General features: G+C 41.6%; 1 protein-coding gene across 1 annotated transcript in view; it reads left to right on the top strand.

Moving 5' to 3' along the window:
• The window catches only part of camkk1a (calcium/calmodulin-dependent protein kinase kinase 1, alpha a), a 57,107-nt gene extending 33,915 nt beyond the window's left edge, over positions 1 to 23,192 (top strand). Inside the window, exons 5-17 of the mRNA XM_071521608.1 lie at positions 902 to 953; positions 1,803 to 1,936; positions 4,244 to 4,280; positions 4,705 to 4,726; positions 6,338 to 6,426; positions 9,607 to 9,806; positions 11,810 to 11,863; positions 12,277 to 12,350; positions 14,137 to 14,224; positions 15,187 to 15,315; positions 17,232 to 17,335; positions 18,822 to 18,869; positions 19,275 to 23,192. Of these exons, the coding sequence (XP_071377709.1) occupies positions 902 to 953; positions 1,803 to 1,936; positions 4,244 to 4,280; positions 4,705 to 4,726; positions 6,338 to 6,426; positions 9,607 to 9,806; positions 11,810 to 11,863; positions 12,277 to 12,350; positions 14,137 to 14,224; positions 15,187 to 15,315; positions 17,232 to 17,335; positions 18,822 to 18,869; positions 19,275 to 19,347 (1,104 nt within the window). The 3' untranslated portion in view covers positions 19,348 to 23,192. The remainder of the gene's footprint in view (positions 1 to 901; positions 954 to 1,802; positions 1,937 to 4,243; positions 4,281 to 4,704; positions 4,727 to 6,337; positions 6,427 to 9,606; positions 9,807 to 11,809; positions 11,864 to 12,276; positions 12,351 to 14,136; positions 14,225 to 15,186; positions 15,316 to 17,231; positions 17,336 to 18,821; positions 18,870 to 19,274) is intronic.
• Positions 23,193 to 23,201: the final 9 nt, after the last annotated feature.

Below are 23,201 nucleotides of genomic sequence, written 5' to 3'. Positions count from 1 at the left end.
GATGATTCTGGTGCCTCAGACTTATCTGTGCAGACATTCCCCTGGCCTTTTACAAGGGTAAACAGCACAGATAACCAAACTGACACTAAAGCTTTCATGTTTCTAGCTTTGATGCCGGCACAAGTTAGGGCACTGCTGGTGGTTGTGGAATAAATGGATTAGCAACAATGTATATCGTTAGATGTTCAAGGTCTTCGGTTTTATTGCTGAACCGCAGCTATTGTTCCTACTGTTACGGGCAACATTGTAATACTACTGTTAAAGCTGAGTGATGTTCTCATGCAGCCTCCCATCATCTGTTGTTCTGCATTGAGAGTCTTTGAAAGTGTTACTGACTACATTAACATCTCAACTAACAACTCAACTTTACTACAATATGAGTGATTGATCCTCACCTTAAGAAATGGAGGCTGTCTGGCTGAGCTGGGCTCTGTTGTGAATTCAACATGTATGGAGGCAACGGCTTGCACACTGCGTAACATAAATGTTTTGTCTCTTTTTAACTCCTGTTTTTACTGCCAATTTACACTGTAAACAAAATACAATTTCATAACCAATAATTAATAATTAACACTTTTTTACCTGACTTAATAGGGTTGGGCATACAGACACATTCAGTATTTTTTTGTTTTCACATGAGGTCATTAAAGTTGGAATAAGAGTAAGTTAGTCCTGTTAATTGATTATGTGACTGCATGTAAATCAAGTCATTAAGTCTTGAGTAATGATGTGAGATTTTTTAGTTTTTTTTACACATGGGTTAGCTCTTTGTGTTGCTCTTAATAAATGGTTCTTCTGGCTTCCCTTGGCTGTTAAAACCATCTGTATGTGATCACACTGTATGTGATGTCTGCTTATGCTCCAGGGCTGATTGACAAAGTCATTCTCCACTCTCTCCCAGGCCATGAAGGTGGTCTCCAAGAAGAGGCTGATGAAGCAATGTGGTTTCCCACGTACGTCTATTCTGTTCTATTCTATTCTATTCCATTCTATTCTATTCTATTCTGTTCATTTTGCCTCTAATCCTGGCAAGGCCAAACACAATGATATGATTCTTTTCTTCTTCTTTTCTCATTTTTGTATTTGAAAAATAATTTTTATTTTGAGTGTTATTTAGTCTTCTGTGTTATTTTGAACTATAAGGCATCTTACCAAAACAAAAAGCCCTTTTTTGGTTTAAGTAGATTATGATGAGAGAAAATAACGGAATGGGAGACATTAGGTCTAGTGGATGGGACTAAAGCTGTAGTTCTGTCTCTGGCCAGACAATTGACCTGTTATATTCGCCTTAAATTGGTAATTCCATCAAAATTTATTGTTTTTTTTATTTCCTAAGCTGTTGTTTAGTTTTAACATCAACATCAATGAGTTATCAACATCAGGGAAAATTAACAGACATTTTCCTACAGCTACAGTACACCAAATATCTAGTATTAATTTAAAAGTATTTCAGTGACACTGGACTAAATATTCAACCACAACTTATGCTAAAAAATTTGAAATGGAAGTCATTTTGTGATTTTTTTTCTTGTTGTGTGATTATAAGCTTTGAAATACTTTGCTGTTTGCTTTTGTCAGTGCAGTCGCTCTGTCTAAATTAATTAGTACTGTACTTAGACAAAGACTAGCATATGGGTTTCTTTATTGTATTTTTCCCTCCAATTTTTAAATATTGTAGGTTATGCTGAAAAGAGATGATCTCTGTATTGATGGACAATCCCTTTTCCATTCATCTTGTCAAGACTAATCATGAGAAACTGAACTGTCCTGTAAAGTTGTGGTCTGTGTGTGGTGGTGTGCAGGTCGCCCGCCCCCCAGAGGACCCAAAGCAGCCCAAGGAGAACAGCCCAAAATCTTAGGACCCCTGGAAAGGGTCTACCAAGAGATCGCCATCCTCAAAAAACTGGATCATCTAAACATAGTTAAGCTGGTTGAGGTGAGAGTCTCTCTGATTTTGATTGACCCTACACCAAGAAGAAAACAAACAATGACTGCTGTACTTGCATTCAGAATCCAACCAATTAGTTTCATCGCTGTTAATTAGACTTTCCGCTGTATAGATGGTGGAAACTGGCCAAGCTAGTCATGTTAGCATCTGGAGAGGTATTTTAATTTTTTTATTTTCAGAATCTGACATTGTTCTGATGATACAGCTATGCTTCAAGTGTTTTGCCTACTTCCTTACTTCAGTGTTTACATTTTTACTTAACGTGATAGACAGGCCTACTCTTGTCCCGTTCATCCAGTCAGGGCATCTGACTGCACACATTCATTTGAAAATGTTACATGTATTTGGATAGGAACTTCTTTTCATTCATTTTGAATGAGTTGAATGAAAGTGAGTGGCATCTAGAGGTAGGAAGATGAGTCACTTGATAGCTGTTTCTCTGATAATAGCCTGTAAAGCCAGTGCATGTTAAGAATCTGTGTCATAACAATTTATATCAGTCTAAAAAGGTTTACCCACCTTTGTAGACTGGCATAAATTGTTATGACAGAGCAAATAAAAAGCTGGGCAAACTGAGTTTAGAAGGGTTCTCCCTCCAACACATCCCAGCGGCAGTCCTCTCACCGGACCCTTAAAAAGATTTTTTCGATAGTTCCTCGCTCTGAAGGGATCCTGTTATTCGCGGCAGCCGAAGCCCTCTTACCGAGTTGTGAAATTTCTAAGACAGATAGGCTTTCAGGTTCTACAGAGGCGGTTGTTTATGAAAGATGAGAGCCCATTTGGAGACGTGACTCGAGATTGCCCGACGCTCCCCTGCGATATCATCAGAGTGTTTTTCAGTCTCGACCAGATGGCGGGGGGGAGGGGGGGGCACCGCGCCCGTGGTCGAGAGTCGGCAGGTTTAGCTCAGGAAGTCAGTCAGTGGGAAAGCTGGCTGGCTGGGGCGTCGAGTGTGCCAGCAGTGTTGAGATTTTAAGTAAAGTGGAGCGCTTCTTCTGCTCACTCCTACAGTAGATACACACACACGTACGCACGCTCCTCTCCTCTCCTTGCTCCTTTGTCCGCCCTCTTTCCTCCCGCACACTCTCAGAATGGACATATGTGGGCAAGGGGCAAGTCTGTTCCCTCTCTCTGTCTCTGTCTCCCTCTGTTCATCCATTTAGTTGGGCTGTGCTTGGGTCGGGATCACATTCATTACGGGTATCCAACTGATTCCTGCGAGACTGCAGTCCAGTCCATCTAATTATGGATAGACTTTTTCTCTCCGTGCAAAAGATTAAAGCCCACACTGAGAGGAACAGATTAAAAATGATTGAAAGTGATATGGTGATTTGTCACAGATGATTGGGAAGAGACAGTATAACTGGCTCCGTACTCACCAAGCGCTGCGGCTGTTATGAGTGCAGCCCCACCATTGTATTAAAATCCAGATTTCAATATTTGCTATTGCAACATAAGTCACGGATGCAACGCACCATAGTCATTTCATTGGTCAACAGCAAGTGAAATAACTACTAATGGTTTGCACAACAACTCCATTACAGTTCACAGCTTTTGGTAATTTCATTTAGAAAGATGAAGACAGAAAAAAACACTTTTAAAGCATGAAGAACACTCTTTATTCAAGCTAACAGTATAAGCTCACAAAATAAGCAAACATTTGGCTTTTTACTGTATGTATTTTTTCATCTTTGCAACTGTTAGAGTGAGTGAACAGTGTTCTTGTTGCTTTAAAGGTGTTTTTTTCCCTGCCCTTGTTTATCTGGTATTCTGCCTCTTTGGCAACCCCTTGCCCTTCTCCACACCCTTCACAGTGGTAGCCTTAATTCAACAGGCTGTTTCCTTTGAACAGAAGCTCCAGATGGACTACATGTCCCATGCCTTGTTTAAAAGCTCATTGTTGCTGCGACTGCTGTGCATGCTTTGAACGATCACATCGCAGAAACAAAGCATGGAACATGCTTTCCAGTGGGAACCGTTCACAGCAGCTGGTTTTAGTTGTAGCTGTCCACCAAGATCCTCACTATTGTCATTCATGAAGAGTTTCTTCATGTATGGGCATGTAGAAAAGATCAAATGGTTGCTTTCAATGTATCAGGTCTGTTAATGCGACTCCCCCATAACTCCGCTCAGTGAATACTGAATGCAAACTGTCAGCTTTTTACATATTCCTGTGAGGAAATATCCAATACCAGATTGTTTATTGTTCACACCCACTTGTACTTACCTGTACTTATGACCCTCAGGTTTTCAACTGGAAAGCCTTCGTTCATGATACTTATGTTAATGTTGCAGGTGTTGGACGATCCTGCGGAGGACAACCTTCACATGGGTATGCAGACCATATTCTCTTTGTCTAAATTGTATTTTTCTCCCTTTCACTCTCTTTTCCTTTCTCTCAGCTTATGGCACTCGGCACATATGCCACCAATGTGTGTTCTTATAACTTATTCATAATTCAGATCGTCTCTCAGCCCCTCCACACCACCTCAGGGCTCACACATTATGCAGAATCCTTCCATCAGTACTGCCAGGTCACAGTTAGGATGCCTGCTAGTGTGAAACGTCAAACTCCTTATCTGCTTAATGTGGCACATTCAGCTAATTCAAGGCTCTTGACAATCAAATAGTATTAATGTGCTGCTAAGGTGTTGCCTCAGTGGCAGCAGTGGTTAAACCCAATTGACTGAACGAATGAATAAATCGGATGGACTTATGTGTTCCTCTCTCCTTCTCCCTCCCTTTCTTTCTGACAGTGTTTGAGCTAATGCGCAAGGGGTGAGTACAGGACATGTCCTTTTTTAATAATTGAAGGCTTATCCCTACTGCTCCTCTACCTTCGCCTCTTCACTCCTCCGTCTCTCCATCCCTCCATCCCTGCCTCAGTCTCTGCAGTGTGTTCCTTCATTACTCCAAGCTAACACAGCGCCGTTGTTCGCTTCATCCCAGGCTTCAAAGGGATTCATAATGTTCTTAGGTTTTCACAGTTATTACCAGTGCCAGTGAGCCCTGTAAATGTTTCAAATCCTGATACGTGAGCTGTTCCCTCCTACACCAGTCACAATTTGTGATGATCTAATGATGTGAGACCTAATGTCTTTATAAGCAAATGGAGGGGTGGTGGTGGGGGTGGGGGGTGGGGATGGGGGGTGCCAGTATTATTTCACATGTTGGAAGTAATAACTGACATTATTGTTTCAACAGGAGGGTGCCAACTATGGTCTATTATTTAGATTATTATAGTGAGAGACCGATTGCTCATGTTAGGGACTGATCACTGACAGGCCAATAGACAGCTGACCTGATTATTACTACGGCTCCTATTAATACTGCTACTTCTACTGCTAGTACTACTACTACTGCTAGTACTGCTACTACTACTACTGCTAGTACTACTACTACTACTACTACTACTACTACTACTACTACTACTACTACTATTACTACTACTACTACTGCTCCTACTGCTACTGTTATTACTACTACAACTGCGACTACTACTACTGCTGCTACTATTACTACTATTACTACTATTACTACTATAATACTACTAGTACTATTACTTCTACTACTGCATCTATTGGTCCAGTCTAGTCATTTTTATTTATATAGCCTTTATCACAAGCACGCCTCAAAAGGCCTAACAGACCATCATTACATGTCATTACTACTATTACTGTGACTAATACTACTACTACTACTACAACTAATAATAATAATAACTATAATTATAGTACTTGAAATTACAAAGTGCTGAATAGGCCATTCATGCTAGATGAAACAGGTTTTTTATTACTCCAATGTGTATTTTCTATGGCCTTGGGTACCATTTGTCTAAATCTACAATCTACTGTAGGAATGAAAACAATCCTGCTGCTCTTGTGGCTGCAAGGTTAAGACAGATTCTTTTATCCTTTCAAATCCAGGTTGTACATCTTGATGGCATCACATTGGACTTCATGGTCCAATGTTTTTTACGCAGAAAGATTTCCCCGTGTTCATATATTTTGATCAAACTGTCTTTGGCTGGAGGAATAGTATGAATTGAATCCCCTTTCATTACAGTTAATCCAGGGCACTGGAGTATCACACAATATTAATATTGATGTTGATGAATAATGGAGAACTGGTTGATACAACAGGGTTATAACTATCTTTCTCGAAGCCGTTTGGAATTGTTTTGTTTTTTTACAGTTAGACGTTGAGTGAGGCGTGAAAGATGCCGTGTTTAAATCTCTGCTTAGTTGTTCGTCCCATTTGCATATTTTCACATGTGGAATGGATTTCTGGTGCAAGTAATCAAACCAATGATATAGATAATTTGTGGATTTGTCTGCCTGTATGTCTGTTTATCTGTTTGTTTTCTACATTGTTCGCCTGGATTTGCAGTCCGGTGATGGAGGTGCCCACAGACAGTCCCTTTTCAGAGGAGCAGTCGAGGCTTTACTTCAGAGACATCATCCTGGGCATAGAGTATTGTAAGTATCTGCAGGGAGTCAGCATAAGATAGGACAAGGTGGTGCGCAAGTGTTACATGCCATTTACTGTATTTTATATCCTTACTATTGAGTCTTTTTTTTATGTGAGCAAGGAGCAACGCATGAAAAACATCAGATCCATTTCCAAAGATATCCCTCCTTTAAAGAATCTTTGGCCACTGTACCCATCTCTTATGCTCTCTCACTATCCTTGGGAAAAACAAATGAAACAGTCTTTGGCATGGTAGTTTTTTCATGTTTTTTGTAAAGGAGCAGTGGGCCAGACCGTTCTTGATTCTCCATGTCCGTGCTCCGGAGGTCTGGCTGCTGTTGTGTGCTATACACCTCATCAGTATCGAGCCTCCGGTCAATAAAAAGGTTTTTCTCTGGCTGTGTCCTCATTTGCAGAAGTAGATCCATTTCACAGGGCTGCGAGCTCAATGATTAGCGCAGATCAATGCGGCCTCTCTCTGAGCCTCGAGGTGCATCTTGAAAGGACGCTATACAGACGCAAAGAAACAAGCATATGCCATTTATGCAACAAGGTTCAGTGTGCTTAGAATTTCACCTTGCTATAACATTTTCAGTTTTGAGTGCACAAACCTCCTGCAGCAGTCAGCCTTCAGCATGTGCTTTGTCACTTGGACAGATCCTCCGCCATCATGGCCTCCAGTTTCTTTGCTATGCAGACGACACCCAGCTCTACCTCTCCACCAAGACCATTTCCGTAGCCACCCATTCCACCCTCACCACCTGCCTCACTGACATCAAAACATGGATGCAAAAGAACTTCCTGAAACTCAACTGCAACAAGTCTGAAGTCCTCATCATCGGCCCTAACTCCCTCACCCGCTCCACCCAGGATTTCTCACTCAACATCGATGGCTCCATTGTCACCCCTTCCACTCACGTCCGCAACCTTGGAATCATCCTCAACCCCACCCTCTCATTCCTCCCTCATGTAAACCAAATCACAAAAACAGCTTTTTTCCACCTTAGGAACATCGCCCGTCTCTGACCCTCTCTATCCTTCTCCGCCGCTGAAACACTCATACATGCATTCATAACATCCAGGCTCGACTACTGCAACAGCATCCTATATGGCTCATCAAACAATGTCCTCAATAAACTCCAATATGTCCAAAACTCTGCTGCCCGCTTGCTCACCTCCACCCGCCGCACGGATCACATCACCCCTGTCCTCCATGACCTCCACTGGCTCCCGATCAAATACAGGATTCACTTCAAAATATTACTCACCACCTTCAAAGCCATCAACAACCTGGCCCCCCCCTACCTCTCTGACCTCCTCCACCACCACACCCCTACCCGTCACCTCAGGTCCGCAGACGCTAACCTGCTCCAAACCATCAGGACAAAGCACCGGACCTGGGGCGACAGGGCCTTCGCTGCAGCCGCCCCCTCCCTCTGGAACGCCCTCCCCAGCCACATCCGAAAGGCCAACACTCTGTCATCTTTCAAAAAAGCCCTCAAAACCCACCTATTCACTCTTGCTTTTGACCTCTAATCTTCTTCTCCTCCCCCCTCCCCCGTTCCTCCCTATGTATACGTCCTTTTCTCATCTATTTCTATCTTTTATATATATCTCTATTAAATTTGTTTTATCCTGTGTTTGTAAAGCGTCTTTGAGCACCGAGAAAAGCGCTATATAAATGTCATGTATTATTATTATTATTATTATTCAGGTTTTTTTTCCCCTAGATCACAATATCAATAATTACAAAAAAGCTAAATTACTACAGAACAGCACCTTTGCAGCTGATAGGGAATCAATGAGTCTTCTTGCTCAAGAAGACTTCAGCAGGGCGGATGCTTGTCACCAAGGGGCTTGAACCAGGTTCCTCCAATTACATTTTTGTGGCATTTGTGTCAAAAAGTGAAAATGTATAAAGTGGAATATTCCATTAAAGCATGTCTTGTAAAATCAGAGCCTAAATTGTTATGTAGTGCTGTTTTCATGACAATAGTCACTCTGTAGGTCGTTGACATCCTGTCTCTTTGATTTGGGTCTTATTAGCGCTAACAATTGTTAATTCCCAAGGCCCGTAATCTTGTCAAGTGTTTCATGTTTGATTAGGCCTCCTCAGACATGAGGGCACCACTTACCCAATCAGTGGAGTGTCCAGGGCTAAGCTTCAGACTGCTGTTCAGTGTCAAGGCTTAGAGAACAGCTTAAGTCTGCACTTTAGTCTCAGTCTTTACTTAGATGAACTTGAACTCCCAGTGCTCACATCATTCTTATGCTGCAATGATTGAACCGAGGACAAAGCTTTGATTACTTAACTGTCGTGATCATCGTGAGAGTGATCTGTGTGTATGTCTGTTTGTGTGTGTGTGTGTGTGTCTGTGTGTGTGTGTGTGTGGGTGGGTGGGAACCAGGATACACAGACACTGTCATTAAACTGTCTTCAAAAATCCGAGGTTGTCTTATTCATGTCAGCGCAATGTACTTGCAGTATTGTGAATATGTCATAATAGTCTTTAGTGGAGAGCTTTGAGTTTCTCTCCCTCGCATATTTCTGTCTGGGTGGCAGGAATAAAATAAACTATTGCATTCTCACATTTTACTGCAATGAACAACTGACATTTAGAAACTCCTTTAAGGCAAGGCAGCATGCTATTTTTGGCCGGACTGGTCAGTTTGCTTCTATAGCTACTGTAGTTTCATATAATTTACAAAACAATAATCAAAAACAACTTGAATCATTTAATTTGTATGTTTTTATATCAGCTGTGTCAAGTACACCAAGTACAAAATTAGCTAAAAGAAAAAATGGCCATTATCTCAAAAGGATGTATTCCCTTTTTTCCAACTTAACTTAACCAAATCCAAACCAAAGTTTCTTGACAAAATTAGTAATTTACAGAGGCTTTTTTAATATCTTTTTTCATTTCTATTTTATGGGGTATTTTACATGAGATTTTTGCCACATGCATGGTATTTTGTAAATAATTCATTACATAAAAAATTACAAATTCTCTGTAAATGTTTTCTGATATGCAAATGTCTGCATTTTTATACATATTGGTTCATTTGAATATGTTAATAACAAAATAAATAAATGTCATAAAATAAAAACCTCTTCACCTGCGATGCCTCGCCTTAAGCTCTGTAGTATTTCTATGAATCTGACTGTACTGCCTCTCCTTCATCCTTAGTGCACTACCAGAAGATCGTCCACCGGGACATCAAGCCCTCTAACCTGCTGCTGGGGGACGATGGCCATGTGAAGATCGCTGACTTTGGTGTCAGCAACCAGTTTGAGGGCAACGATGCCTTGCTCTCCAGCACAGCTGGCACTCCTGCATTCATGGCACCGGAGACGCTTTCAGACAAACGCAAGAGCTTCAGTGGAAAAGTGAGTTCTGTGTGTGTGACAGAGACAGGGGAAATAGTGTGTGTATGCAATGTAAATGTAATGCTCTATCCCTCCTGCATACTAATAATACATTCTAATATAACCACTGCCCTGATTATCCACACTAACTAACACAGAGATTAAAGTAAAGTGTATTATCTGTGCAGGTCTGGCCTACAGTGTGTACCTGAGGTTATTCTGTCTGTCCCAAACTAAGAACTGAGCTGCTGTGGCTGCAGCTGCTGCTGCCAGGCTGCCAGCCAAAACCTCACAATTTGAAAATGAGAATTATTAAACTGAAATGAGTTTTCAGAGCCCAGACCTTTGCCAGTCTACTGATCTAATAAGGAAACTTCATTTTTTCAGTCTTTCCTCCTACATGTTACCTGGTATTTTAAGACTAGGAAGCTAGTGGTGCAGCACAGAGGACAGGTATCAAAAAAAGTAAGCATTACCAAAATCGAGAACTGAAACAATACTACAGGTTTTCTGTACCTGTAGTTTATGTAAAAGTTATTGTGTAGAAGTTACACGCACCAAAAGAAAGTTCATGAGGTGCTGATCACTGGCACAAAAACTCTCACATGAAAGAAGAAAAAAGCATCCCACACCCTGGCTCATATTCATCATATTTTTTTTACTGACATTTCACCATAAAGCCTTCTTCTGGGTCAATGCTTTTTTCATCTTTCAAATCCTTGTAAAACCTATTTACATACAGATTAAGTTTGCCATGCAGTTATACCAGATCATGCTTCAGATGACTTTAGGTGATATTTTGCTGTTAAGCAGCAAAATATGTCCTTTGGGAAACACTGAATAGCAATACTATTGCATTTAAACAATTATTTAAGTGTATTTCATGTTACTTTTTTAATTTTCTGATTTCAGGTTTATGCTTTCTTTTTTTGCTATGATATTGTTTAGGAAAGGTCCATGTGTTTGGTATTGTGTGAACATTAGAAGCTACTTTGATTTAGCTTGGACTCAGAATATTACATACCAATTAATCACCAAGCTTTTTTTACTACTGGGTGAAATGATAGATGAAATCCCTCCCTGTAGCTTGCTGAGCTCCCTGGGAACAAATGACTGCTAAGAACTCCACTCCAACCCCATCCTCACTCCTGTCACCCTCCAGTCTTTTTATGTAATCAGGTCAAAGGCCTTTTACAACAAACCAAGTCATTTTTAAGCAGCCTTCAATGGTAATCGGCAATGGCAGATTGATTTGGTTTGGTCATGGAAGGGCCTTGCATGTCCAAAAAAAGAGGGGCCAGAATAGAAGATTGATTGCAGACAAAAAGCCATCAGGATCTAAGAGCCGCTCAAGTGCCTCGGCCCGCTGTTCCCTCAAGCTTTCAAGGAATATATGCAGCCCGAGAGCCACTTTTTCTCTGATTAGTCTCATGCTCTTGCTGATTTGGATTTGTTTGACCCTCATCCAGAGGGTTTTGTGCTCATTATGCACCAGTGTTTGTGATTTTGGAATAATTTAGCACTGAAATATTAAATTTCGAACACTCATATGTCATTTCACTAGCTGAAAAAAGCTCTTGGAAACCTAGTAGTACATCTGGCCGTAGAACAGGATGATCACACACTGTGTCTGATAAAAGATTGGCCAGGAGTCTGCTGCATTGTAATAGATTGGCCATGTTCAGGAAGCTAGTTTTATCAATCTATATACATCAAGCAATAGAAACAGACTGCTGGGCAAGCTGGCACTCTGCTACTCAGGAAGGGAAAGAGGCTGGGTGGAAGAGAGACGGAGAGACTGATGGATGGCTGCAGCCCCAGTCTAGCGTGGCTCTATGCTATCTGAGCGCAAATCCACCTCTAATGGGACTAGACTGGAGAATTCCCCCAAAAATGAGCTTGGCAGGCGGTCTGCATTGATGTGTGTGCACACGGCGGCTTCGGCCTGTTCCTCAATGTATGTGTTGTCTGCCTGTATTTGCCGTTATTTCTTATTTAACCTCGCTATTGGCACTTTCTTCCAGGCGCTAGACGTGTGGGCCATGGGAGTGACTCTCTACTGCTTCGTCTTTGGGAAGGCAAGTCTACACGTCTTGTCTCTGGGTATCACCTGTGAGACCAGCTTGCCCACAGCAGCAGGAGAGAGGCTGGAATAGACGTTGGTTTTGTAGAACCTTGTGCCTGTTAGCAGCACCTGTTAGCGAATTCTCATTGATCTCAATAGGAAAACTCAAAAGACTAGCACCAGTTGTTTTTTTTTTCTTATTATTTTTATTTTATTATTTTATGTTCAATACAGCAACCGCAGAGTAGCATCAGTCATTTTAATGAAGGCTAGAAGCTGCTGCCGATCAGTCTGCTGCTGTTGTTTTTGTCCTGGCTGTCTCTAGGGATACAATATTTCTCTGGCACAGTAATGATTTAGTGTCCAATCCTTTTTTTTTTTTTTTTTTTTTTTTTTTTCACTCTCTCTCTTCTCTTCACCTTGCAGTGCCCGTTTATTGACGAGTACATCCTGGCTTTGCACAATAAGATTAGGAGCAAGTGTGTGGAATTCCCAGAATCGTAAGTCCACCCCTCTCTTCCACTTCTCACTTTATTAAAATAGACGGCAGCAACGTTTCAGCCAACTCCAGTCCACAGCTCCAGGCGTCATCTCAGGCTGTTACTACCACCTCAGCTGCATCTCAGCGGCGAACCCCATTCTCATCTCTCTTCTTCACTTAACTGTACAGTCGCACACACGCAAAAGCTAATTGCACGGCACAGCATTCAGTGTTCACGTGCAGTGAATTTCAATCGCACATGATCAAAACGAGCCTTGAATAAACCAAACTGGAGCGTCAGTAGCCTGGATGCATACAAGTTCCCGTGCTTCTCCTGTTCTCCCTTCCCCCTAGAAGGTTAAAGAAAAGCACGGAGGTCTTCTGGGGTGAAGAACACAGATGAGACGGAGAGAGAAGAAGTGATAGGCAGCTAGGCAGAGACGGGGGGGGGGGGGGGGAGGGAGAGACTGAAGAGAATGAGGTGATGAAGTACAAACACAGCAGATGTGAAGGAGCTCTGAGTGGCAGCTGGAGTATGTGTTAGGATAGGGTGTCATATCGCTAATGATAAGTGTCTTCTCCCCATGTTCTCAAGAGACTTGGTCGCCGTGTGGAAAGCCAGTTCATTATAAGCAGCACCCTCCTCTCTAACAGAATATCACAGCACCTAATGGAATCGTCTTCATACAGAACAAATCAATGTGAATTAGCAGTGCCTTGTCCTCCCCGACCGCTGCTGTCAGCACTGATAGGGTCAGTGAAGGAGCACCTCTTAACATGAGTCTAGTGCATATAATGTTGCTGCTATCACTGTGACCAATAGCTTTCTCAACTTCTCTATTATGATACTAATGATGACTGCCATACATTTGTACCTTGTTTCATTTCTCCTATTATGGCTTATTATGAATCACAACAACAAATGATACCGCATCACTGCTGTGACTTCCAGTACTGTAGATATCACTTTAGCTTTAGCTTTAGCTCACCATCTCAGATCCCTTATGATCTTCACTCGCCTTATAATGTGGGCTGCTGTCCTCCACAGCTAGCTTTAATACATCAAGCTTAGGGAGATTTTGCGTTTTATGTGTCAACTTACCCGTTAAGTGATGAGGACATAGACACCAAAATCATCCACGTGTCCCCGGTAGATTGTTCACTCCAGTGCTCCATACTTTAGCATATGCTATGTTGAGTGATAGTAGGCAACTAGTATTATCTAAAAATTGAGAAAACATGTAGCGAGAGAACATGTAGCAGCTGTTAAGATAAATGATAATTAATCTTAAATGTAATGCAGTTACGTCTGGCAGTTTTGTGTAGGAGACTGGTAAAACACAGAATATGATACAAAAATAACATGCTGTTTTGAATTACCAGCGACTGCTTTCCCTGTTTCTATAGGAAGTTTACATGGTGGGCGATGGGAGACTGTGTACAGCTAAAAATCACTGCACAGTGGATGAATACACAGTTGCTCATCGAAATAACTCCAAAAATAAACCGGGCAATATCAGCTATATTGACTTAATATTTCATTCTTAAAATGTATGAATCTACAAGCAATATAATAAAAACAAACTCCTTTTTATTACTAAAAGGTCAGTCTTCCTACTCTAGATAATGCTAGTTGCCTGCTATCACTCAACATGTGTATGATAAAGTGTTGAGTGACGATCTACCAGGGGCACATGGAGGATTTTGGTGTCTATTTTCTCATCACTTAATCGATAAATTGATCAATTGGCCAATCTCCCAAAAACATGGTGTATCCCTGTAACATTGTCTTGTGTTTCTTGCAGACCAAAGATCAGTGAGGAGCTAAGGACTCTGATCTTGCGGATGCTGGATAAGAACCCAGACAGCAGGATCACCATCCCTGAGATCAAGGTAGGGAGCAGAGCAGGTCTGGATGAAGACCGTGGGGTTGGAATCCGTTGTTGTTCAATACAACAAGCAGTTAACTTCATGAACATAACAAGAGGATTTCATAGTTCATGACCATTCGCAATGGGACTGTCCTTTTTCTCCAGTGATTTGCCTTGAAGAGTCCTATAAACCATTATTTGTCCAATGCGCAGGTGCTGACCTGAGTATGGTTCTTACAGGGGGGTTCATTAGACTTGCTATGTTGCTCCAGAGCATGACAAAATCTGTCTGTCCCTATGGAGGAACGGGCTAAAACTGAGTCAGTATTAGAGGGGCAGGGAGGTCCCAGACCGGCGTGGACGGGTGACATTCCCCACTGCCTCTAGTGTTTCCATGATACAATCTGATCACGTGTCAGTGAGTCATTGTCTTACCAGAGACTGTGTTTGTGTTTGTGGAAGAGGAGATAATTAGGCTGTCAGGCATCACACATCTCCCTTTACACACACACACCTACAAACACACACATACACACAAACACACACACACACGCACACACACAGAATACACATACTTTCTCTTACTTAACACAAGTTGCAGCTTAGCGAAACCCCATCAGTAGCCGGGGGCATATGCATTAAGATTCCCAAAAACTTGACTCAGAGTTGCTTAAAGTTGTCACGACGGGTTTAAGAATTTAGTTTAAGATTCCACATATGTTGAGTGTCTGGTCAGGGACAGTTCAGGCAATATTTTAAACATGAACAATTCAGACAGCAAAACTACAAACTTGAGAACCAAGCCTCATACCAGGATGTTCAGTCACAAGCTGCTCCACTGACTTTGTGGATTATAGAGAAGTTTAGGGTAGTGCTAATAGTCCTGAACCATGAAAATGAAGCATATCTTAACCTCAGGGTTCTGTAATGATATCTGTGTGTGTGTGTGTGTGTGTGTGTGTGTGTGTGTGTGTGTGTGTGTAGATGGACCTGTGGGTGACCCAGGGAGGAACCGACCCCTTGCCTCTAGAGGAGGAACATTGCTCTGTGGTGGAAGTGACAGAGGAGGACATCCAGAACTCAGTCAAATTTGTTCCCAGTCTCTCTGCAGTGGTAAGGAACACTTAGTGTCCCGTGTCCTCCAGATGTGCTTTTGGTAAATTGATGTTTCACATTTACTTTTTTGCACATTTACCTCCACTGAGGATAGCTGCTCTTGAACAACGGTATTCAACAACAATACTCTGTTTCTTTTTTTGAGAATTTATTCTAATAACCATAATTATGACAAACTACAAATCACGGCAACACAGAGCCCAAAAAACTGCATTACTTCACATTTTGGAAAGTATTCTTCCAATTTGTAATTTTTCAACTTTTGAATTGAACGTGTTTTCCTGTGTTTTAAACCTGCAATAAGTGATATCAGACCATATAACCAGTCCTGAAACTAATGTGTGCTATATGGAGATTTCTTTGAGACATAAGGGTAAAAACCAGTATCCACACAGCAGCCAGCTATGTTGCTGTTTTCACCTCTTTTCTAGAGCTTGTTCCGCTCTGGAAAGAAGCTCCTCCTGGACCATTCAGTAGCTTTTCATTGTTTTAAAACTAGCTTGACGCCTCCCTCGTTATTGTAATGCAGGGCTGTAGTAATCGAGACCGATTTTTGACCGTCTTGGTCTCGTCTCAGACTCGTAGTTAATATGACTCAGACTTGAATCTGTCTCGGGAGTGAATATGACTTGAATCGGTCTCGAATGAATTAACGTTACGTAATATTATTGTTTTTATAATTATAATCTCGTCTAAGAAAGTGACCAGCAGCGAATGATACAATTTTCACAGTTGATAAAGTTATGCGCCCACCGAAAGGTTTAGTGACTGCTGATTGGTAATATGCCAACTACCCAACCAATGACTTTCTCTGTCTTTTTTCCTTCGTCTTCGCTTTCTTAAATTACAGGTAAGAATATTTTCAATCAAGCAATGCTGAGAGCAGCATATGGTTGTGGAGCAGTAAGAAAAAGTAGGTGAAATAGATGAATCCACTTCTAGTTAAATAAAGGTGCAACTACTGTATGTTATGAACATAAACAAGCTGCCTACAATTAATTTTGTCCTCAAAACATGCTAATTTTGTTGAAATGTCTTTAGAAACCTCCCTTCTATTTTAGGCAATAAACAAAAATATGCTGTTTTAGTCAATAAATACAATGGTAGCCTTGGATAACACATTGCTATGGTATTGGTCTCGAATTGGACTTGTAGTTTTGCGGTCTTGGTCTCGACTCGGTCTTGACCCCCCTCGGTCTTGGTCTTGACTCGGTCTCGACCCCCCTCAGTCTTGGTCTTGAATCGGACTCAATTCACCAATGACTCGATCTGGACTTGGACTCGACCAAGACGGTCTCGACTACAGCCCTATTGTAATGGCGGAATTGATGAAGCGAGTGAGTAAACTAGTGAACTTGCTACCTACCTTTTCATTTGTCATTGTGGGACATGTAACCTTCAGTGGAAGAAAGATTTGGCAAAGCGAGACTGGTAACCAGCGACACTTCTCAGTAGGTACGCTTAGCTTAGCGATTAGCCTTTATGTACGATGCTTTGTTAGGTTTGTCCTTAGGGGCCTCTGTAGTGCAGTGGCTTTGCTGTGCTTTATTTACAAATGTGTTGTGGTTTCTGTCACCCTCTAGTGGTCGGAAAATCGCTTATTGCAGTTTTAAGAGCTATTCTTTTGCTTAACCTCCCATGCCTGCATAAAAGTAACCTTACATCCTTATACGGAATATAAAGACGTAGTAAATACTAGTGTAGCTACAGATATTATTTGCACCTGCTTATGGTACATCCCCGGTAGCTATTTGCTCAAATGCACGGACTGAAAAGGAAATAAAGTAGATGCGTAGCATTTAGCACATTTAGCACAGTCAAATCTTACTGTTTGGTCTGCAAAGCCAGCACAAAATAAAAAAGGGAACTTCTCGCATGCATTTTCATCATTCTTATGTGTGTGTATGTTTCAGATCCTGGTGAAGGCCATGTTGAGGAAGCGCTCCTTCAGTAACCCCTTTGAGTGTCCCAGCAGGAGAGAGGAGAGGTCCATGTCCGCACCTGGCAACCTGCTCATGTAAGCACACACTAATCCAACAACTGTCAATCATCCAATGTCCAAACCCCTTGCCCACCTGCATATAGACAAAAATTTGACCACAGAACCACACACACCCAATCATGGTCACTTGTGATTCTGGCACTGATGGTAGTTCACACTCCTCTCCTCTGTCTCTGATACCAGGTTAACTAGCACCCATTTCTCCAGCAGCATCTGCCAGTTTTTGTTGCCATAGCACCATACTTCATTTTCTCATTGTATGCAGTGGAGCTTTTATAAGTGTTTCTTTGTGTGTTGTTTTCAGCTTTCAAGGGTATTGGGCTTCACACTGACAGTAAATGAAACGGATCCGCCAAAGCGCCTCAGGCTGACTTTGGGTTTTCTGTTGCATGGGTTGAAAGCATCATCAGGAAAAGAGTGGATCTTGGCAAATTGGAGCATCTATAGCTGTTTCCTGCAGTACCTAGTGTATTCTCACCTTGGATAACCTTGGCACAGCAATCTGTATTATGAGTGTGTAGCAGACTTTATGTAATTTAATGCCCTACTGTAACTCTGTATGTGGATCAATGGCAACTACAGACTGTAATCTCCCATTGTGTAGGTTTTATTAGATGATTTGAACTCTATCCAGCCCTAGTTTTCTCCTATTACACTCTCTACTCCAGGCTCTCAGAGTGCTGAGGACTGCTATCTCAGGTGAAGGTGTCCAGAGAGGTTTTGTAGGGAGTTTGTAACACTACTGCCCCCTGCTGGGAAATGAAAGCACCTGTCCATTTATAGCTTAGACTCATGACCATGTGAATAACATGAAGTCGTGAATGCATGTGCAGTCCATATAGACACAGTCTCAGGATCAGCTTACTGCTCCTGATTCTTGACCTTCATCTCATTATTAAAAGCATAAACCTAGGTCTTTGATTGGTGGACCAATCATCAGAGAAGGCCCTGAGCTAATACTTTAATGCTGCTATGTGTAGCGTTTTAACATCAATAAATCATTACCACATTGATTTTGAGACATTACTATCATTTCCATAAACAACTAGATCATCGCCGAGAAGATTGGCAGCCTCTACCAGCTCTAACATTGCATTTTACGTTGTGTGCCACGGGGTTAGAGTTTGCCAGAAAACTGTTGTTGCTTTACGGCACAAAACAGGAAGAGGGCACTGTTCTTCCAATGTAAATGGAGCTAAAGCTTTCAGAGTTTCTCACAAATGCAGATGGTGGAACGAGTGAAAGGTAGATATAGGAAAAATTACTTCTAACATGTTTATCCTCTTCAGTAAAGTGAAACAGAAAAACACACGGAGTGATGCCAGGGAGGGGGAGCTACACATTGCACCTTGAAGTTGTGGAGATGGAATGAGTAGGGAGGTTCATCTCCACCAACTACCATTTAAATTCCACATCTCCTCCAAACACCATTTCCCTGACCTTAGGTGACCTTTGCCCTCTCACCTATGACGTTTCCATTTTTTCTCCCACTTTGCTGCAGGGACTCGTGGCCCTTCCGGCCCTCTTTAAAACTACACCCTTCACTAAGGTAACACTTTGTGCAATACGGTCTGGCACGCTGTCTGTCAAACATGTACCAGCCTGTGCGCCCATCATCATCTAACACTCCTCAACTCTTGCTCATCCCCATCATAAGAAGTGATGGAACAGCCTTTCCCCAACTGTCATCTCTGAGATCTGTCATCTCCTTGTTGCTGTCATTTAATGCCGTGTTAAATGGATATAGCGTATTGTGGTGTTTATTACCCTCATCAACGTAAGAATTAGAGAAAAAGAAAAAAGGGCATCTCCGGTTGCCCTGTTGTATTTGGGGAGATAAAGCAAGAGGCTGAGAACCACTTGTACAATTGAATATTATCTTAAATTCATAAGGACTGATGATAGAATTAACCAAAATAATGACTAATCTCCCTTTCTTTCCTGCCTCTGTCAGGAAGGGCAGCAGTGGAGATGGACCCAGGGAAGGAGAGCTGGAGGACCTACATGAAGACGAGCCCTCCTCTTGAGTCTTTAAGACGCTCCAGTCAGCCTAGCTTTGTCTTAAACCCGTTCCCCCTTTACGTCCCTTTGCTTCAGCCCCTGTACGCTCCACACTCAATCCCTACATTCCCTTCAGAGTCCATGATACAGGCTTGTCATTCTATCCAGTGGAAATACTCAAGCTTTCAAATACTGTAATCTGATTCGTTGCTTGTGTTGACATTCAAACCTGTACCTTCAGCCTTGCTTCTTTTGGCTCCCTGTCACAGATTATCCTTTCTTACCCCGACCTCCCCTACTTTTCCTTCTCCACTATCAAGCTCCTTGGCACTAAAGTCACCAGTTTAATATATTGTCTCCCTTATCTCAACCACTCAACTTCTTACCGGTGTGGCTGGCAGTGCTTGAAGAGACAGCGGAGGAACTCAACTCACTGGATCATTAACATTTCAAATTATTGTTCCTGGCAAATGACAAGAGCATGTATGTCTATCTGCTGGCATTCTCCTGTGAAGAGGAGGCTGTGCATTATAACTGTCAAACTCTGAATCTTTTGACCCATACATGCATGGTGAATAGTATCCCTCATCATCAGACTTTCTACAGGCACCTACCACAATCATAAATAAATAACGGTGGCCCATGAGAGCCGGTATGACCAATGAAAAAGGAGTCCCCTCTCCAACAAGGATCACAGACTACAGCATGCAAATGACACTGTATCGTCCCATACTCATTGAAGTTAGTCAAAACACAGAGCTTTTGATTTCTGATCAATGATCAGTCATTTTAATACTGTACATAGATGCGTTGATGTATCATCAGTGTTATCGTCTGGCTCTAACTCGCCATCCTAAGCTTCCCTATTCCTGTATCTGTGCCATCAGTAGCTTTCTTTAGGAACCGGATAATATTATGTTGATGTGCTCCCCACAAAGTGCTCAGGCTGGATTGGCTGAACTTCTCTGACTGGATGAAAGGAAGTCATCTTTCTAGGAATGATACGTCAGAACAAAAGGACAGCGGCTTGAACACATTTCAGAGTGGCTTTTCCTGCTGTGTGATATGTCATTATTTCCCTTCTCTCTCTCTGTTAGAAGTCAATTCACGCTTCTTCTCAAATGCATCTCTGTGAAGCTGTTTTGTGTTGGTTGTCAGATTAAGTGTTTCTGTTCTCTGATGGCCCACTTGCTCCCTTGTACCGTATCATACACATACTGTGCTGTTTCATTAACGTGTGAATGTGTATATGAAGTAGGCCTGAAGGCAATTGCAGCTTTCAGAGGTTAGTCATCATCTATCAAGCAAGTGGTGTGTTACATTGTTTGCTGGTGTCTGTGCACAGACTCTGAAAAAGGGACTTAGTCACTCCAGCCCACTCTCTCTCTAGTTCATTCCCTCTTCCCTGCCGCAGATTTGTGTTTGTTATACAAACATTTCTTGGATGCAGAGATGCTCTGGAGGCAGAAATAATCTTGTTGGCTGAGTTAAACGACAATGGGTGGAGCCAAAGACCCGCCCATAGTGGTTTAACTTAGACTGAACCTAGCGCTCTTGCTACTAACAGAAAAAATGTAATCTAGCCTAGTTGATCTTCCAAGTTCAAACTAGCATGTTGACCAAGGTGAATGTTATGTTCATAAATGAAAAAAAGAAGTCATTTACATTTACATTTTTTATTTATATTATGACCAGAGTTACTTTTTTGCCATTCCAGTTTGCCAAAAAACTGTGGTTCGTTGGCTCAGCCCACTCAAACAATAAAATAATTTCTGCCTCCACAGCAGCTCTGCCTCTGATAAATGTTTATATAACTAAAACTCAAATGTGATTCCCTCCCCCTCTTTGCCAGTCTGGGCACATTGTCCTGTGAATGAAAGCATGTCGGCTGGCGGAGCGCTCTGATCACTTTAACTGCAGTGAAAAGGAGCATTTCAATATCATGATTAGACCCAGGCTGCAAACAACAACACTTCCCTATTCACTTCAGTACGGTTCCCATGTGGCTGATTAGAAATGGGGAATGCAGTGCTTCGCATTTCCTCCATTAATCTCACTCTCAGTATCCTCTAATACAGGGTGCACTATAGCTGAATACACTCAGCTGAAGCGGAGAGGACCGAGAGGGATTGGTAGCATCTAAATGGGAAAGCATAATGCATACTGATATTAAACCTTTGTGTATTGGGATTTCTGTTCGCAGAAGCAGTGACTTGTGTATGTGTAAAAACCATGAATGCTGTGGACAGTAAAATGTCAACTTTATTATCATGTGGGTACTGCAGAATGTAAAGCTTTGGTAAAAAAAAAAAAAAAAAAAAAAGGAGAAAGGAGATGCATTTGTATAGGAGAAGGATACGTGACTATCTCTCAAACATTATTGTCTTAAATGTGTCAAACGATTCCGATTTTCCCACTATATGCAATTTGAAATTATGGGTTTGGGTTATTACTTTGATGATGTTTGGCTTTTATTTTTGTTCCTTTTATCTTCTGGGGATGATGCATGTGAAAGTAGGTACTGGAGGGAGCTTTGTGTAATTTAGTCACATGTGTCTGTTTGCAGGGTAACCTTCAGTGAAGGGATGTTTGAAACAACACTTGGAATGGTGCATTCCAGGTCCTTCAAGAAAATAGCATTTTATCTGCTGGAAAAGATTTAATGCTTATAAAAGTTCTTATGAGAGTGAGTCTTTATCTAGGCGTGTTGACTTTACATTTGTGTGCGTGTACAGACATTTGTTTGTCAGTGTCAGAAGTGCAATATTGTTGTCAATGTTATACAGCCCGTCGTGCTCAGAGCACTCAAGCCACCAGTCCTTTTAGCTTTATTTTGGTTGTCCTTGGTGAAACTTTAACTTTAAATTAAATGATATTTGCACTTTTCTACTTACTACTGTTCCTGTGATCAATTATGACACTACTGGTACCGCCTCTGTCCTGAAACATGGTATATGAAGGAATTGTGTGGTTCACCTGTACAAAACCATGTATACTTTACATCAGTATGTTCTCGCAGCCTTCCTGTTCTTTATGCATTACTCTTTGTAATTGTTCTGTATGTCAAAGCATGACTACTTGGTTTTTGACAAACTTTTCTAAAGAGACTCAAAGATATTTCTAGTTTCCAGTAACGTACTCTCCTGTCTGTGTCAAAATGCTGTAATAGCTGCAGTAACAAAAGTAGATTTACATAATTATCTGCATTTTCATTGTGCATATTCATATAATAACACAAAGTTTTAACTGCAGGGTTCAGAGCACTTGAAGTGGCAAGTAGGGCTTCAATAATTTCTTGAGACACTGTGACTGGGATAATCACATAGCTGCCATTGAAGATCAAACCTATAACCCTCTAAATATAGGACCGCCTCTTCATGCCACCCAGCCACCACATTAGTTAATAGATTGTTGCCATATTAATTCAGTGTTGTTACTGCAGTACTTACGCACTGAAACACAGAAGGAGAATTGATGGGTGCAGTTGCCACAGTCTTCATCAAAAGACTCATTTCTCCTATTTTCAGGTCGTCATTTTCTCCAGTGGAAGCGGACTGTGTGGGAGTGAGTGTGTACATATTAAGTCAGGGGCAACGCTGTGGTGTGACGGCTGCTGCGTATCATGTGACTGTCCTGATATCTGTGTTTGAAGGTGCCTGTTGTCACTGTGTTTCTGGATGTCCGTCTCGTGTTGCATTTCTCTGAATGTACTCACTGACCCGTGTCTAGTCACTCATACAAAAACAAAAGCATGGCACACCCGTAATGGAATGCAATTGTTACAATGTAAATATGTACCAATATATAAAGATGCTATTTTTTGCATGCTTTTTGTACACCTAGACATAATCAAAGACAATAAAAAACAAACAAACAGAAG

The sequence above is a fragment of the Centroberyx affinis genome, unplaced genomic scaffold, assembly GCF_046629955.1.
Source record: "Centroberyx affinis isolate AG114_WGS23_722 - 3 ecotype Tasmania unplaced genomic scaffold, CSIRO-AGI_Caff_v1 ptg000900l_1, whole genome shotgun sequence".
In the NCBI taxonomy this organism is placed as follows: domain Eukaryota; kingdom Metazoa; phylum Chordata; class Actinopteri; order Beryciformes; family Berycidae; genus Centroberyx; species Centroberyx affinis.
Note: the sequence above shows the minus strand (reverse complement) of the source record. Positions and strands in the feature narration are given on the sequence as shown.